Here is a 15,422-nt window from a genome sequence, read left to right as displayed (position 1 = left end):
TGAATGGATCAAGAATTATCTCTATTAATACATGCAGTGTAACAGATTGTGTTATTGGGCATAATGTCTATTAAAGTTATTTAATCAAAGCCAGAATATAACTGAATTCAAGAGTTTACAAGCCTTTAAGACAAAATAAGGAAGACAAAGGAATTTAATTGAATTGAATTATCTTTCATAATACATCCATTAAAAAATGTGTATTTGCTGAAGTATTGTTAATCATGTGACACAACTTGAATTATATGTAACACAGAGTTGGTGAAAAAAGTGGTGCCATATAACAGCACGGCTAGAACCAGAATCAGATTTCGTGCCTGGAACTAAGATGTATATAATAAAAAGTGAAAATCATCATTTATGTACAACATTTTTAAAGTCTGCAATTGCAAAATTCTTTACAATTCTTTACAAAATTCTTTACAACAAAGTATTTATGATAAAGACATTAATGAAATATTCTATAATCATTGGTTAGCTATATATAAATTTATGAGAGTCACTGTATAAAAAGGATGTTCTCATTTATTTCAGTTTTATCTTTCAATAATAATTTCAGTTACATCTTCAAATAATAAGCATAATGTGAGGATAATGTTATATTAGTTTTTCATAACTTTCAGAAGTTACTTTTAGAAATGTGTTATTCACTTACCTCAAAACAAAAGAAGAGAATGTGAGTGATTAATGATCTTTTAATTTCAGGTATAACGGTCAACGTTTGGAGACCAACATGGTGGTCATCGATGTCAAGCCTCTTTCTGGATTCAGGGTGGACGAGACGTCAGTGCAGCTTGTGAACAGCAGTTCAAACGTAACATAAACCTTTAACTGGAAGTATAAAGCAGGAACACTGACATAAATATTTAGAATTCATTTATAATAAACTGATTCAGAACAGTGTGTATCAGGCATAAGTTGATGAGCCACGATGACACCGAACCAAACCCTGTTCCAATCATCAGCTCATTGACCGCTTATCATATTGATGGATCAGTTTTGATTCTGATTATCTTTATTCCAGTCAACTGACGGAGCAGTGAAACGTGTGGACAAAATTGAGGGCAACGCAATCATCTACCTGAATGGAGTAAGATCACACACACACACACACACACACACACCACAATACTAAAACACTTGTTCAGGTCATTTTACATTTAAATTTAAACCAGAACAATAGTAAGCATTTTTTCGAGCTTGGTTCTGCATTCTAATGAATGTAAATGATAATTTTAAAAATAATAATAATATTTTTGCTAGAGAGTTCTAGAGATATCTTGAGCGTTATTAGGATAAAGTGTTAGGTTCTAATTTGGAACAATTACTGACAGTGAAAGTGAAAGTGAAGTGACGTGTGGCCAAGTATGGTGACCCATACTCGGAATTTGTGCTCTGCATTTAACCCATCCAAGTGCACACACACACACACACACACACACACACCGTGAACACACACCCAGAACAGGGAAACTGTCTGAACACACAGAACCTATAATATTACCCCAGAGAGAAAACAGAAGAATCCCTACAGGTTCTAAATTTAAGAACTAAGAGTGTAAGTGTGTGTGTTATTCCTCTCATATTGCATTTTTTTTTATTTATTAAAGAATGGCACGTCATACTTTTTTTATAGTTTCATTTAATATTGTGGAATGTGCACAGTACAAGTTCCTGTTCTCACTTACGTTATAGCAGCTATAAACAGTTGTTCTCGTAACGGCCTTTTTAAATTCAGCCTCCATTTTCTTTCTTTTGAAGTTAATAAGACAAATAAAATGCAGCTTGTCATGTTACAGAGAAACCATAAAGCATAAAGTAATCTGTCCTAAATATGTCAGAAAACTTGAAATTACAGCTTTACCTCTGACTGTTACAAAGTGCTGATAAAATGTTAAATAAAATAGCATTTAGTTATTGCACCCATCCTCCTGAAATGAAGTGCAGTGGCATTGCAATAAAATCGAAACAGACCGTGTGGCTTTATTTGTTCATGGTGAACAGAAATAATTTTGTTTAACACCTCTGTCTGTTTTAGCTGGCAAATGGAGAGGAGAAGGTGTACACCCTGAAGATTGTGCAGGACCTTCCAGTGGAGAACCTGAAACCAGCTGCTGTGAAGGTTTACGACTACTACGAGACCAGTACGCATTCTGTACTTCTTTATCAACCAGTAAAATCTCTACATTTAGCTGTCCAAAGCAATTATACACAGAGCTCACACTGTATCTGTCTTGTTTCATACGAGAACTAAATCCTGATTTCTGTTTTTTTTTTCTTCTAAAGGTGAGAGAGCTGCAGCTGAGTACACCTCTCCATGTCCACTTCAGTGAGAGTTTTACATGATCTCAGCAAGAGCCCACCGAGAGCTTTTTTCCCCCCATTTCACTTAATTTTCTGGGAATTCTCTGGGTATTTCCCAAAATGGAAAGGTTTTGATATGTTGATAACTGTAAGCTATCATTTGATTTTTTTTCCCCCTTCTTTTTTCGTCATTATGCGCAACTTCAATAATCAAGATATATGTGGTGTTAAGAAATGTGCCTATTTTTCTCTAATATATAATCTACTCTATAAATCATTTATAGATGTAATGTCACTCCACAAGACAGTTTATGTGATGTCCTTACAAAAAATTTTGATAAAAATCAACCAAATCAGTAAAATAATTTTGTTCTGATGAACTTGGAAGATGACAAATTACCAAAAGTAATTACACTTCTAAACTAAACATGATTTATTTGCTTTTACTGATCAAACAGCATATTGTGAATGTACCGTTTCCAATGTAATTCCTTTTATTTTTCTTTAAGTACTGTGTATCTTCTTTAGATTTTGTAATGTTAGAGCATGTATAAATACTAAAAACCTGTATAATCATATTTAGCATCTCTGTATTTGCTGATTTTCTCCACATGGTGGCAGAGTTTTAACTTCCATGCAGTTTTACAACTCAAAACCTTATTCTTCTTATTTCTCTCTCTTTAAAAACTGATCTAAATCTGATGAACAAGTTAAATGCTGCAAAAGATAATGCCATATGACAAAAAAAAAAAATTAAACATGCCAATAAATTTTTCATCTGCACTGATCATTAGTCTTACTTGTGTCTTGTTTTCTCCTCCCAGTTTATGCACATATACCAATGACTGTATACATGAGTGGACAACATTGCGCAGTTTACTTCCATTGGGCCTCATTTATCGCTCTTTAAGTAAAATTGTGTGTAAATGTTTGTGTAAGCCAAACCGAACAAAAAAATTCTGCTGGATTTTCAAAAATGCTGATTTTCTTAGTACTCACATGCATTTGTTGATGAATGCCAATCACTCATAAATTAAGGGCATATGCACAGCATGGCTGATTTGCATTTGGTGACGCCCACAAAACTCCATAAAAGGCAACATTCACACAGCTGACATGATGAGGAAAGATGTAGAAGTAAAAGTTGTTGTTTTTTTTTTTAATCATGTCTAGTTAACAGTATAATAGCCCCTTGAAAGGGCCAAAATCTGGAGCTGAATTACAGAAGAGGTGAATCAGATGTACAAAACACATACCATGCGAATGTACCTGTGATCCTATTTATTCATCCTGAGGTTCTGATTGGTGTGTGAAAAATTTTGCTTTGTAGTGTTTACACCTGGAGTGAGGATGTAGAAGATAGGGATAGGTTGAGAGTGATGATTCGCTGTGGCGATCCCTGAAGGGAAAAGCCGAAAGAAGAAGAAGAAGAAGAGGAGTGTTTACACCTGGAGAACTGTGTGTTAATTGACTTCAGGTTTGGATGACTTGAGTTAATTGTATTGAGTGCTAGTGCTTTCTGAATGAGCACATTGTGTAACCAATGCAAAATTGATGGCTTTGTGTGATTGACCATTGACCATGTACTTTGGAGGAATGGGGTAAGAATGAAATAAGCTTATCATGTTCCTTCTGAAAGGAACTCACCAAGAGCCAAAGACGAGCACTTGGAGTACATGCGAGTAAGTCTAATATACAGTATATAGGTACAGTGATGCATTTCAGCAGGATGTACAGGCTATATGGTGGCCTCCTTGTACAGCAGGGGTGTCAAACTCATTTTCACTTAGGGCCACTTCAGCATTATGGCTGCCCTCAAAGGGCTGGATGTAACTGAGACTGTAGAAATCTTACTACTCCTTAACATATTGTTAAATAACAGTCTTTTTATTTGATTATTACTTAAGTTACAAATATTGTATATATCTGCATAGATGTAAAAAAATAAATGTTATTGCTCTGTGTTATTTTAACATAAATCATTTTAATTTATCAGGCTTAGAAATCCACATTACTCCATCGATCAAAATAAATAAAGATAAATATAATCAACAAGTCAGTCCATTAACTTTGTTAAAAACTTTGTCACATTTGAGAGGGGCAGAACTATACGACAAATAATTGTGAGCTGCTAAGAACGTGTGACAGTATGTAGATGTTTCTCAGTACTGCTTAGTTAAACGCTAATGTGGAAACACTGCATTCTAGTGGCGGAATGCCGTCACTTCACGGGTCACAAAATCGACATGCATTGTGGGAGATGTAGTTTATGGTCAATTTACGATATAAAGCAGCATAGGCTTTTACTGATTGCTCTTGCGGGCCACATAAAATGAAGCGGCGGGCTGGAATAGACCCGTGGGCCTTGAGTTTGACACATGTGTTGTACAGCATTGCAATGATGGGTTTTACAGTACTATGAGGATTTACTGTGTATTGCATTTCTACTGTAATAAATCACCTTTTATCATCATCAAATAAGTCCCCTAAAATGCGTTTTCTGTAAAGTAAAATATTGGGCGAGATATCACGGTCAATTGAACTTTGTAAAAATGACAGAACTCTATTCCCAAGAATAATTATTGGTGTTGCAACTTAAAATATAAGCATGGCTCCTGTTCCATTCACTAACATGGGATTGAGCAGGGTTAAAAATTGCACTGCATCCAGCCTCTAGTGGGCCCGAAACCCCTGTTATGACCTCCACCCATATATACAGCCACTGGGTTAATCACAGTGGCCCTAATTTCATTTGCTGTAGTTGCCAATTGTTGAAAAGGATACCACACATTGTTCTGATTGGTGTTAGAACCATTTAACTGCTTACTGCTTGTATCTGAAGAGGTGTGTTAATTCAGTTCAGGTTGTGATGACTTGATGTGATAGTGCTTTCTGAATGAGTGCACAATACAACCTGTACTTTAGGAGTGGGATTTGTGTGTGAAGTTCTGCTCAGATAGTGCAACTGATCTGTAACATGAATGAAAACACATGAACAATGTTTATATTTCTGGGAAATGTGTCATTCTTTTAAGAACAGAATTGAAGCATAGAGATATTGTGCTGATTGTTCCAGTTTTAGTGTGCATGCAATGGAGAAAAACTGTAATGTGAAATTCAAGCACTCTTAAGATACAGAATTAAATATACATTAGCATAATGTTTGTATAAGAAAATAAACTGTAGTGTCTCTATTTCTCTCTCTGTTCACCTTGTTTTCAAGGACAGTTTGTCATATCAAAAGAGGAACATGATGACCCTCAATCTGACAAGAACTTTATCTTTAATATTTTACATTTCTGTTCTGCACACTGTGACTTAAGATAGAGACACACTTAAAATGAACATTCATTACTGGAAATCAGTGGCTGGTGGTTATTATATATAAATATATTTTATATAAATATATATATATATATATATATATATATATATATATATATATATATATATACATAAATACAGAAATGATGTACTCATTTGAATGTGATGAATTCAGGGCATCAGTGCAGTGCTTTTATATTGCAGATTAGGTCCATGTCCATTCATTCATTCATTCATCTTCAGTAAGCATTTAGGATCGCAGTGGATCAAGAGAATGTTCCAGAAACACTGGGCATGAGGCGCGAGTGCACCCTGGATGGGACGGCAGTCAATTGCAGAGCAGCACACACGTTAACCCATTCATTCACACCTAGGGGCAATGTAGAGCCACCAATCCACCTATTAGCAAGTTTTTGGGGAGGGGGGGAATAGAGAACCAGGAGGAAACCCCAACATGAGGAGAACATGTGAAACTCTGTACAGACAGTAACCTGAGCTTGGGGTCAAACTGAGGACCCTGGAGCTGTGAGGCTGCAGTGCTACCTGCTCTCTACAGGGCCGAATATGTCCCCTGACTAGGTCTTCAGCTAAATTGGGAATTTTATAATATATATAAATGTGTCAGAGAATATATAAATTTTGTCAGAGAATGTTTTTGAGTAAAAAAAGAATTCCCGAATGCTTAAAGCTGAGGTTCTTCAATGTCTTTTGTGTCAAGCAATGAAAACTGATCCATTGTTCAGCCCACACAGATGCTTGTGCTAACTGTGTGAAGAGTTTTAAAAAAGTGAACTCTAAATTGATAAATACTGTGTTGTACATTCCTATGCGAGGACATCACTTCTTTTTATCGGATGGTGTTTTATTTAAGGGAATAAAAATGATAAAAATGCTAGTGTTATTGAACACTAGACTGATAAGGTGAGGCATGTAAGTGTAACATATGGGGCAAGGCCAGGAGAAACTAAACAGGAGTGTGGTGATAGCAGCAAGCATCTAAAGGACACTCAAAATATTTTTGGGTGGGGTGGAATTCAATAAATACGACGAGTGATCTCAGATCATCATATTTGTTCCGACTGTGTCTAATTCTGTCCCAGGATGGGCTTTACAGGAGTTCTTTTTAGAGTTTTTTTGCTTTTTCCAAGCATCATAGCACAGAAGACCACCACAGATACGTAAGTTCTTAGTATATTTCTTAGATTTTCTCTGAGAGCCTTGCAGATTTAATATAGAGAGATTTATTGTGCAACTGACACATTTGTTAATACTGTATGAATGGGATTTTCTCAGAATAGCTTGAATGAAAAAGGGTTCATAACGTAAAGTAATAAACTGAGGTTTGTTGAAGAGGCTGATTTTTAAAAAAAATAATAATAATTACAGCTCCATACAAAGGTTTATCAAAGATTATTCCTTAAGTCAGGAAAATAGGTATTAAATAAGAGATACAGGGATACAATGAGGAGTAAAAAAAAGGCTTAATATACTTAATTGAGGGAGATAAAAATATGTATAAAATTATACACACTTTAATGTGCAAATACTTGTCACTGGGGAAGTCCATCTTTTGTACTATTGAAGCAGGATTTCTCGACCTTTTTCAACACCATCAGTGACATCATTTTAAGGGCTCAAAATCCTTGACCAAATAAAAACCCATAAGCAGATATTAGTAGAAATCGGATATTAGGATATGTGTCTGCTGCTGTAGGCTACAGACTTTAATATTACCCATGTGCTGCTCATTAGCATTCATTTAAAACATAGCATAAACATTGTATTCTAGCACTGTTTCTAGCTAGAAAATACACTTGTTTTTAAATAAGGACTTCACATGCTGTCTGATGTAAAGGCCACTTGATTAACACAATAGTGTGGTGCACATGGCGCTGCTCTCGTCTGGTGCAAGATAGGGTATCAGTAGTGTTATTATGTATTATATATGAATATGAAGTGCAATTGCGGCTACAGTTCCATTGCTATAAATTGTCATTGTCAGGAGGACAGAGCGTTACTAAGTAGGAACTAATAAAATTTAATTTCCCTTTTTTTTTCTGTCAATAGCTTTTATCTCTTGGCCGTGACCTCACAGACTGTAGGGGGCAGCACAGAGACACTATGTGTCACAGTCAAACCCCATAAAGAAGTTTCACTGGAAGTGAACCTGGAGCATAATGGAAAGAGAGTCCCACTTCTGCTGGAAAAGTATATACGACAAGAATACTACAGCTGTATCCCATTCCAGGTCAGACTCGGACTTAAAACTATTGTAATTCATCTCTCAGGCAGCAGAGGGCGCTCCTTTAAGGAATTCTTATCTCTAGTGATGAGTCTAGTGGTTTCCCATCTTGTATAGCTGGTGATCTTGATCCTCAGCTGAACAGGTTTACATGACTTCAAGCATGTTGATTAGCAGATGAACAATCAGAAAAACAACTCTGATTTAAAGAATATTTTAGTTGATATTTATTGGAAATGAAAGATGCCAAATAAAAAAAATAAGCTATAAATATTGAGAGTATGATTCTGGCATTTTAAAGCCTGGTTTGCTATATAATATCGATAACAATGCATATAAATAAACAAATAAATAAATAAATAACAGTGTAATCTTTTCTAAATATGCTATTATGATTTTGTCATTTTGTTTTTAACAGGTTCCTGTTGTTAGTGTGGAATCAGTAGCGTCTATTGACATCCAGTTGGAAGGAGAAAGCATATTTCTGAACAAGACAACAAAGATCCTTATCACACCTCCAAAACACCTGACCATCATTCAGACAGACAAACCCATCTACAAACCAGGACAAACTGGTAACACTCTCTAAACGGATATCCACACTTCTTGCTTTCTGTTTTCCTCAGTTCCTGCCCCAGAGTAGCCCTCAGCACGCCCCTGATCACTACTAGCATGTGCTCCTTTTTTGTTTCAGACCTTTGTCTTGTAAAAATGTCAAGCAGATACTATAGAAATGATAACATATTAGAATGAGTGCATCTATGCAAACCTGTGATTTGCAGCTTCACTACTGCAGGAGCTGCTGTTATAGATAATAAATCAACACTTTTAGACCAATCAGAATCCAGAACACTCTAGTATCACAAACCTTATTACCATAAACCTTAACAAGTTAAACTCTTGCATGTATCACTTTCATCCATTCTCCCAGTTTTTTTAGTCCTTCTAGTATTATTTGTATTTTTATGGTCATGCTGGTCTCCATCAGTCTTTTAACTTGATTTGTTAAGTGTCCATCTGCCTTTAGCTGACAGTTGCGCTGTAAATTATTCAAGCCTGTGTTAAAAACAAATCAGTTTTGGAATATGACAACATTATAGATATTATTTTTTTCCCTGCAGTCAACTTCCGCATCGTCTCTCTGGATCCCAATTTCCTCACCTATAATCAGACGGTACAACAATTTCTCTAAAATACTGCAAAAAATACAGTAGCACTTTCAATAAAGATCTATAAACTGCTTTGTATCCATTTTTCAAACAATTTTAATGTAAACAAGACATTAATTGTTTTTCATTTTATTAAGTAGACTAACTACTGGATGAACCTGAACATCACAGGATTCATTGAATGTGTTACTAAAAAATACACTAACTGTATGTTTAACCTGATTAAATCTTTTTCTGTTGCAGTTTCCGACAATAGAAGTGCAGGTACGGTGCTGCGTGAAAGATTCACACTGGGCCCTTTGTGTATTTATACCATGCTTTGTCTTTAAAACAGTAATAAGCGCATTTACAGACTCTTGCATTGGAAAACTTGTACCTATTAGTCTGATGCTGCTCTTATTATAAGGTTGTAGGGAAATAAAATAAACATGTTATTCTAATTAATGGATGTTTTTGAGCTCATGATCTTATTTTTGGCTCTTTTCAGGCCTGTGAAATGTTTTGGGTTTTTTTCTCTTCAGGACCCGAACTCGAACCGCATTGGTCAGTGGCTGAATGTCGCTACGTACAGCGGTCTTGTGGATCTGTCATATCCCTTGAACTCTGAAGCCACTAAAGGATTTTATGTCATCACAGTCTGGAACAAGAAAGATGAAGCGATCACACAATCCTTCGAAGTCAAGGACTACGGTCAGGCTCAGTTTATTCTTATTAATGTCCTTAGAATATTAGATGATTGGTATGAACAATATTTGATGGAAACACCAGTTATTTAGTGCTTTTATTTTCTTAATATGGCCCTGAACACAATGTTTGTAATATAAGTATGAATTTAAAAATTACTTAGTTATTATTCCATAGAGACCATGGGAAAAAACAGTGAAACTATTAAATTTGTTTTATTGTACAATCACTTTATTATACAATCTAGGAAAATGCATCATTAATGTTTATATATTTTAAACCGGTTATTACCAGTTTAAAATATAAAAACATTAATGATGTGAAAACTAAGAAGGTATTTGGATGGATGATTTGGCCAGTGACTGAATTTTCTGCATTGTGCAATAAATCTGTAGTAAGACTCTGTGTAAAACCTTTAGGGGCATACTTTAGGGTTCTAGAAATAACCCTTTTATTATTATTATTATTATTATTATTATTATTATTATTATTACTCTTTTGAAAACAATAGAGGAAAGTGAGATTCTAGTGAAATAAATTATCATAGCCTACTAAACAACACAATTCAAATTGGCAGCTGTATTTTAACATTGTGTTTATTGTCTCTTATAGTGCTGCCTACGTTTGAAGTGACGGTCCAACTTCCTCCAGTCATAACCATCCTGGACACATACGCTGCGCTGAAAGTGTGTGCTAAGTGAGTATTCACTACTCAGTAATGTTCTTTGCCATCACTCTATACTGGGATTTTTTTGGCAATAAAATTATAACATACCCAACATGATGTCCATACTGTAAGTCTGACTTACAAAACTTAGAAATTATTGGGAAAATGTAACAATTTTTAATATTGCTTCACTTTAAAATTTTAAATGAGTCATTTTTACCACTTATAATGCTTTTATAATTTTTTTCCATTCTCTGCAGATATACATATGGGAAGCCGGTGAATGGGACAGTGAAGGCCACAGTCTGCCATAACAGCTACAGATACGTGTGGCTCCCGCCAGGAAGCTCAATGACATCAGACATCTGCAAGGACTATATAATGAAGGTTAATCAGATTACTCTAAAATCAACAGAAAATGCTCATACGTGAAACAATAATCCCTCTTCAGTGACTCTTTTGAATCAAACTAATTTTGTTTGCAAATTATCCCAAAGCCAACTTTTACGCTGCCTTCTTTTTTAAACCATATAATTAACTTTTGGACACTATTTGGATGTGTGTAATACAAGTGTTAATTAATGTTACCAATGGCGTATTAATGCTGAAGTTCATGGTTTGTTCACTTTAAATAATGAACAACAACATAGCATCAGTATTAAAACTATCATGAAAAGTGATTAATAAATAAAGATGGTTTGTTTTTCATTAATTGACATGTTTATTTTTGCTTTAGACTGACAAGACCGGCTGTGGACAACATGTCTTATATCTGAAAGAATATGCGTTGACTGATTCTCGCTATGAAAGTGTAATCAGCGTTAAGAGTGAAGTGGAAGAATACGGGACTGGTAAGAGATTCTTAAAATCAAGCCTTTGGCAATAATGCCTTCATTATTATATTTAAGTTTTTTAATAATAATAATAATAATAATAATAACTATTATATAATAGTAAGTATTAATAATAGTAATAATAATACTATGTTGCTAGGGCCTGACATATTTTTAAATATTTACCTTTTCTAACATAAACTTGTGTAACTGTATATATTACAGACACAGAGTGGCCAAGTTTTTGTCCAAGTTTCTTTACACATGCAAGAAATGTGTTTGGGAAGCTTACAGTTTATTTTGTGCTATCAGACAGCAGAATGTGAAGACTATGGTTTGGGTTCTTTAAACAAATATCTGCTTATGATATCTTAGGAAGTGAAAATATCTTGAATATATGCCCAAAAAATTGAAGCCTAATCTTAGACCTTCTGACTAATTTCAACTGTGAAAATATCTACAGGCAGATCATTTTAACGCTGTGTTTATCCTGTAGGTGTGATTCTGACTGGTTCAGGCAGCTCTCCTATAACATCTAATATTGTCACACTTTCATTTGAGGATTCGCCAACAACATTTAAGCTCGGAATGGTGTATGAAGGAAAGGTAATTTCATTATTGACCTTTAAAATGAATTGCATTCTTTATTAACTGGCTTCTTTGTTAAACATAAATAAAGGCACTGAGCTACCATGAACTCCTCTAGCGATCTGTTATTACATAGCAAATCAAGCAAGTGTGCAAATATTAGGCTAAATATTATATTATTTTCCTAAAGCTAGCCAAGTTTGTTAGCTAGCTGGCTACACTAGGTGAACTATTTAATTGTGTAATTAAAAACAGTGCCCAGTTTCACTACCAGGTTAACTCATGTTTGGATAACTGTTTTACTGTGTAATTAAAACTAGTAGATGACTAAACCAATTAGCCATCTAACATCCAGTAAACTGTGTTACTGTGTAAGTAAATCCATTACACAAGTTTGCTAACCAGATAATATTGTCAAACTATTGTGTAATTAAAAGCAGTAGTTTGAGGCCATTTTCTTCTTTCCATCATAGCTTAATTGATTTGATGTTTTTGTTTCTGACATTGTCCTCTGATATTCCTGTCCTTCTTCATTAGATTAAAGTGACTGGCCCAAACTCCAATCCTATGACAAGAAAAGTAGTGTTTCTGACTATAAGTTATGCTAATGTTAAAAATTCATTCCGGAGGCTGGTTACAAATGACGAAGGCATTGCACAATTTTCCTTCCTCACTGAATCATGGGGTCTGGAGCCAGTCTCTTTGGAGGTGGGTGGAGTCTTTGTTTTTCTTTTCAGTTTTTTCTTTTGAGAGGCCTTAAATAATTTATATGAACAAATGTGATTGGATAGACATCAACACAGGATCTACTACACAAACCAAGCTGGTTTGTTTTTTAAAGTCTGTGAACTATGGCTAGTTCCTATAAATGTATTGGATCTGTATGAACATATAACTATATTTTTTGGTTCAGTCTACTGAAAAACTTTGCTGGTTCTGCATCTGGACTCCAGTTGATGAGCCCTGTTATAACAACTATTAAGAGTTGTTGCTTCTCTATCTACTAAATGTAATATGACAAAAATGCATCTTTTTAGCAAAACTGAGAATTCAGCAGCACTGTGGTGTGTGTGTGTGTGTGTGCGTGTATATATATATATATATATATATATATATATATATATAAAATATGTCAGAGTGGTTTATTTGTCTGCTTTTCTCTAATTATTCTTTTACATAGGCACAGTATGAAATGACTAACAGACCAGTTGTAAATCAGGAAAACCAGCTCACACCAAACTATCCCACAGCCTACCTCACACTTCAGCCTTTCTACTCCAAGAGCATGAGTTATATTAAATTGAAGAGCAGCTCGATGCCTTTCAGCTGCAATAAAAACGCTGTGATTGAAGCTCAGTACATGATACATGACAGTGTATACACACCACTCCAGAAGACCGTATCCTTCTACTACATGGTGAGTTTGGCTTTCACAACACAGTATACACTGTATGATGCTTGCCTTTGTTGGCATCTTTACCCAGAGGTGGAAACTACTGTACTAAAGTATTGCATTAAAGGATGTGTACCTAAATATATCTGACCATGTGTACTTACTCAAACACCCAATCCTTGTATGTACCTAGTTTTTCATTTAGACCTTCCAAGTGGTTCCAAATTTTAAACATCATGACTAAAATCCTTTTTTTGCTCTTACCCAGAAATGTAATTCATGCATTACAATTTATGCATCTTAATTTTACTGTGTGTAGGTGATGTCCAGAGGACATTTGGTTCAGCAAGGAAGTCTCTCTGAGCCCATACACTCAGGAACAGGTTAGTAAACATCACATCATCCATAAATTAACTCCCCATAAATTGTTAAAACTACAATGGTAGGTGCTGGAGAACTTTGTTTTAATGTTAGCTTCATGGCCTAAATTCTGATTTGGATCTGTTTTAAGTTTTTGATTCTCTTTGTCCCATTAATATGAACCCCTAAATGGTGCTGTGTTGGTGGCCGATGCACTGAAACTCTGAATATTTATCTGTTTTGTAGCAAAGCACAGGGGCACACTGTTTCTGTCACTGAAGAACATGATAGAGTTGTCCCCAGTTGCTCAGGTGGTCCTGTACACAGTTCTTTCCAGTGGTGAGGCCGTGGCAGACAGCATGAACTTCCCCATTCAGCTGTGTTTGGCTAACAAGGTCAGAAATGAATCTTCACAGGTCTATGCCTATTTTTGCCATTTTCTGTACCTAGGTCTATTAACTGCTCCAATTTCAAATAGATATGTGGATATAAGACTGTTTTTTTTTCAATAGAGACAGAGCAATGGCTCTAGTCTGTGGCTCTACTAGAATGTTAAGCTTCTTAAGCTAACAGAGTAATCCAAGCAACCCTTCAGAAGAACCTCATTTTCGCTGCCTGTACTCACATATATTCATTCAGTCATTGCCCACAGCTCATGACCATAGGTGAGGATAGGGAAGTAGATTGACTGGTAAACAGACCACTTCGTCCAAAATCTGACCTTTAAAGAGGCGTGTTAACTACATGACCCCAACCTTGTCCAGTCTTCAACTCTCTTCAATTCATATCTAGCCATATCTCATCTTCTCTAGCCTTGCTCAAATCTCTGAAGGTTTCTACCTGCCATTTTAGCATCAGCTACAGATGAACTCCAAATGACCAGAGATATCTGGCACTGCCATCTGAAGGGGGAAATTTTCATTGGGTAAGGAGTTCCTAGGGTTACTGCCATGAAAGGCACCAACAGCCTTCTGACCATACATTAGCTTCTTGCAGCTGCCTCTACAAGTGTGGACTTGAACATGGTCCTTTCAGACCATACCTTTCCATCTCAGATACTAACTCACTCTATTTACCTGCCAGTGAAATGACATCCCATTTTTCCAAAGCCAGTTTCTATTCCATGGGTCTAGTCCATATATGAGAGTCCATCGTATGCCTGCCACCCAACTGGCATTGCACCTGAACATCACCCTTCATCTGCTCAGGTGATAAACTCATATCAGGTGATAAACTCACAAGATGGCTTCTGTAAGTGGCTCAATCACCAGAAACTAGCCTCTAGACACCAGCCTAGCCTTTGTGTAACTTTCTATTTCTATTCACCAACAGTGGTCCTACTGGGAGCATTAAGCTCCTGTTGACACAGCCCTGAGGTTCACTGCTCTTGCTAACCACATTCCTTAAATATTCCTATCTGACTGAGCAACATTTTAACCAGAAAAGCATAATGTTTGCACTCCAACTGTAAAGGGCAGACTGCCACGGGCCCAGCCCACCACCAGAGAGAGACAGAGCGCTGCCACACAGTGATTAGTGGCAACCAGCCCCACCTGTGATTGGCCTATTTAAGTGCTGCTTACAGGTTACTCAAACACTCAGTTTTGAGTTTGAGACTTGTCAAGTGCTGTACTGACACTAAGATGGTTCTTTGGAGAAACAACTCTTGAGTTTCCTTTTTCTATCAAGCTTTCTGGCTGCATCAGACCAACATGTTGGAGATTGTCTCTTGGGGTTTCTCTGGCTTTCTCCAGTTCGTTATTTTAAAAAGCTTGAGTTTACTTAGTTCTTTCCTAAGTAAATCCTTTCTGACCTTTTGTTTTTCCTGTCACGCTTCTTGAGCCTTTGGCTAGGCACA

At 35.9% G+C, this 15,422-nt stretch overlaps 2 protein-coding genes across 2 annotated transcripts in view; both read left to right on the top strand.

The window, feature by feature from the left end:
- LOC113546054 (alpha-2-macroglobulin-like protein 1) overlaps positions 1 to 3,026 on the top strand; it is a 35,500-nt gene extending 32,474 nt beyond the window's left edge. The window contains exons 33-36 of the mRNA XM_053236337.1: positions 706 to 814; positions 1,025 to 1,090; positions 2,039 to 2,144; positions 2,287 to 3,026. Coding sequence (XP_053092312.1) covers positions 706 to 814; positions 1,025 to 1,090; positions 2,039 to 2,144; positions 2,287 to 2,333 — 328 coding nt within the window. The 3' untranslated portion in view covers positions 2,334 to 3,026. The remainder of the gene's footprint in view (positions 1 to 705; positions 815 to 1,024; positions 1,091 to 2,038; positions 2,145 to 2,286) is intronic.
- An 859-nt stretch (positions 3,027 to 3,885) lies between these two features.
- Positions 3,886 to 15,422, top strand: part of LOC113546103 (alpha-2-macroglobulin-like protein 1) — a 29,458-nt gene continuing 17,921 nt past the window's right edge. Inside the window, exons 1-14 of the mRNA XM_026945825.3 lie at positions 3,886 to 3,905; positions 7,696 to 7,876; positions 8,289 to 8,445; positions 8,992 to 9,044; positions 9,283 to 9,303; positions 9,561 to 9,729; positions 10,336 to 10,420; positions 10,651 to 10,777; positions 11,127 to 11,241; positions 11,720 to 11,829; positions 12,349 to 12,519; positions 12,992 to 13,228; positions 13,524 to 13,587; positions 13,811 to 13,959. Of these exons, the coding sequence (XP_026801626.3) occupies positions 3,886 to 3,905; positions 7,696 to 7,876; positions 8,289 to 8,445; positions 8,992 to 9,044; positions 9,283 to 9,303; positions 9,561 to 9,729; positions 10,336 to 10,420; positions 10,651 to 10,777; positions 11,127 to 11,241; positions 11,720 to 11,829; positions 12,349 to 12,519; positions 12,992 to 13,228; positions 13,524 to 13,587; positions 13,811 to 13,959 (1,659 nt within the window). The remainder of the gene's footprint in view (positions 3,906 to 7,695; positions 7,877 to 8,288; positions 8,446 to 8,991; positions 9,045 to 9,282; positions 9,304 to 9,560; positions 9,730 to 10,335; positions 10,421 to 10,650; positions 10,778 to 11,126; positions 11,242 to 11,719; positions 11,830 to 12,348; positions 12,520 to 12,991; positions 13,229 to 13,523; positions 13,588 to 13,810; positions 13,960 to 15,422) is intronic.

The sequence above is a fragment of the Pangasianodon hypophthalmus genome, chromosome 8 (assembly GCF_027358585.1).
Source record: "Pangasianodon hypophthalmus isolate fPanHyp1 chromosome 8, fPanHyp1.pri, whole genome shotgun sequence".
NCBI lineage: Eukaryota > Metazoa > Chordata > Actinopteri > Siluriformes > Pangasiidae > Pangasianodon > Pangasianodon hypophthalmus.
This window is presented reverse-complemented; position numbering and strand designations above follow the sequence as displayed.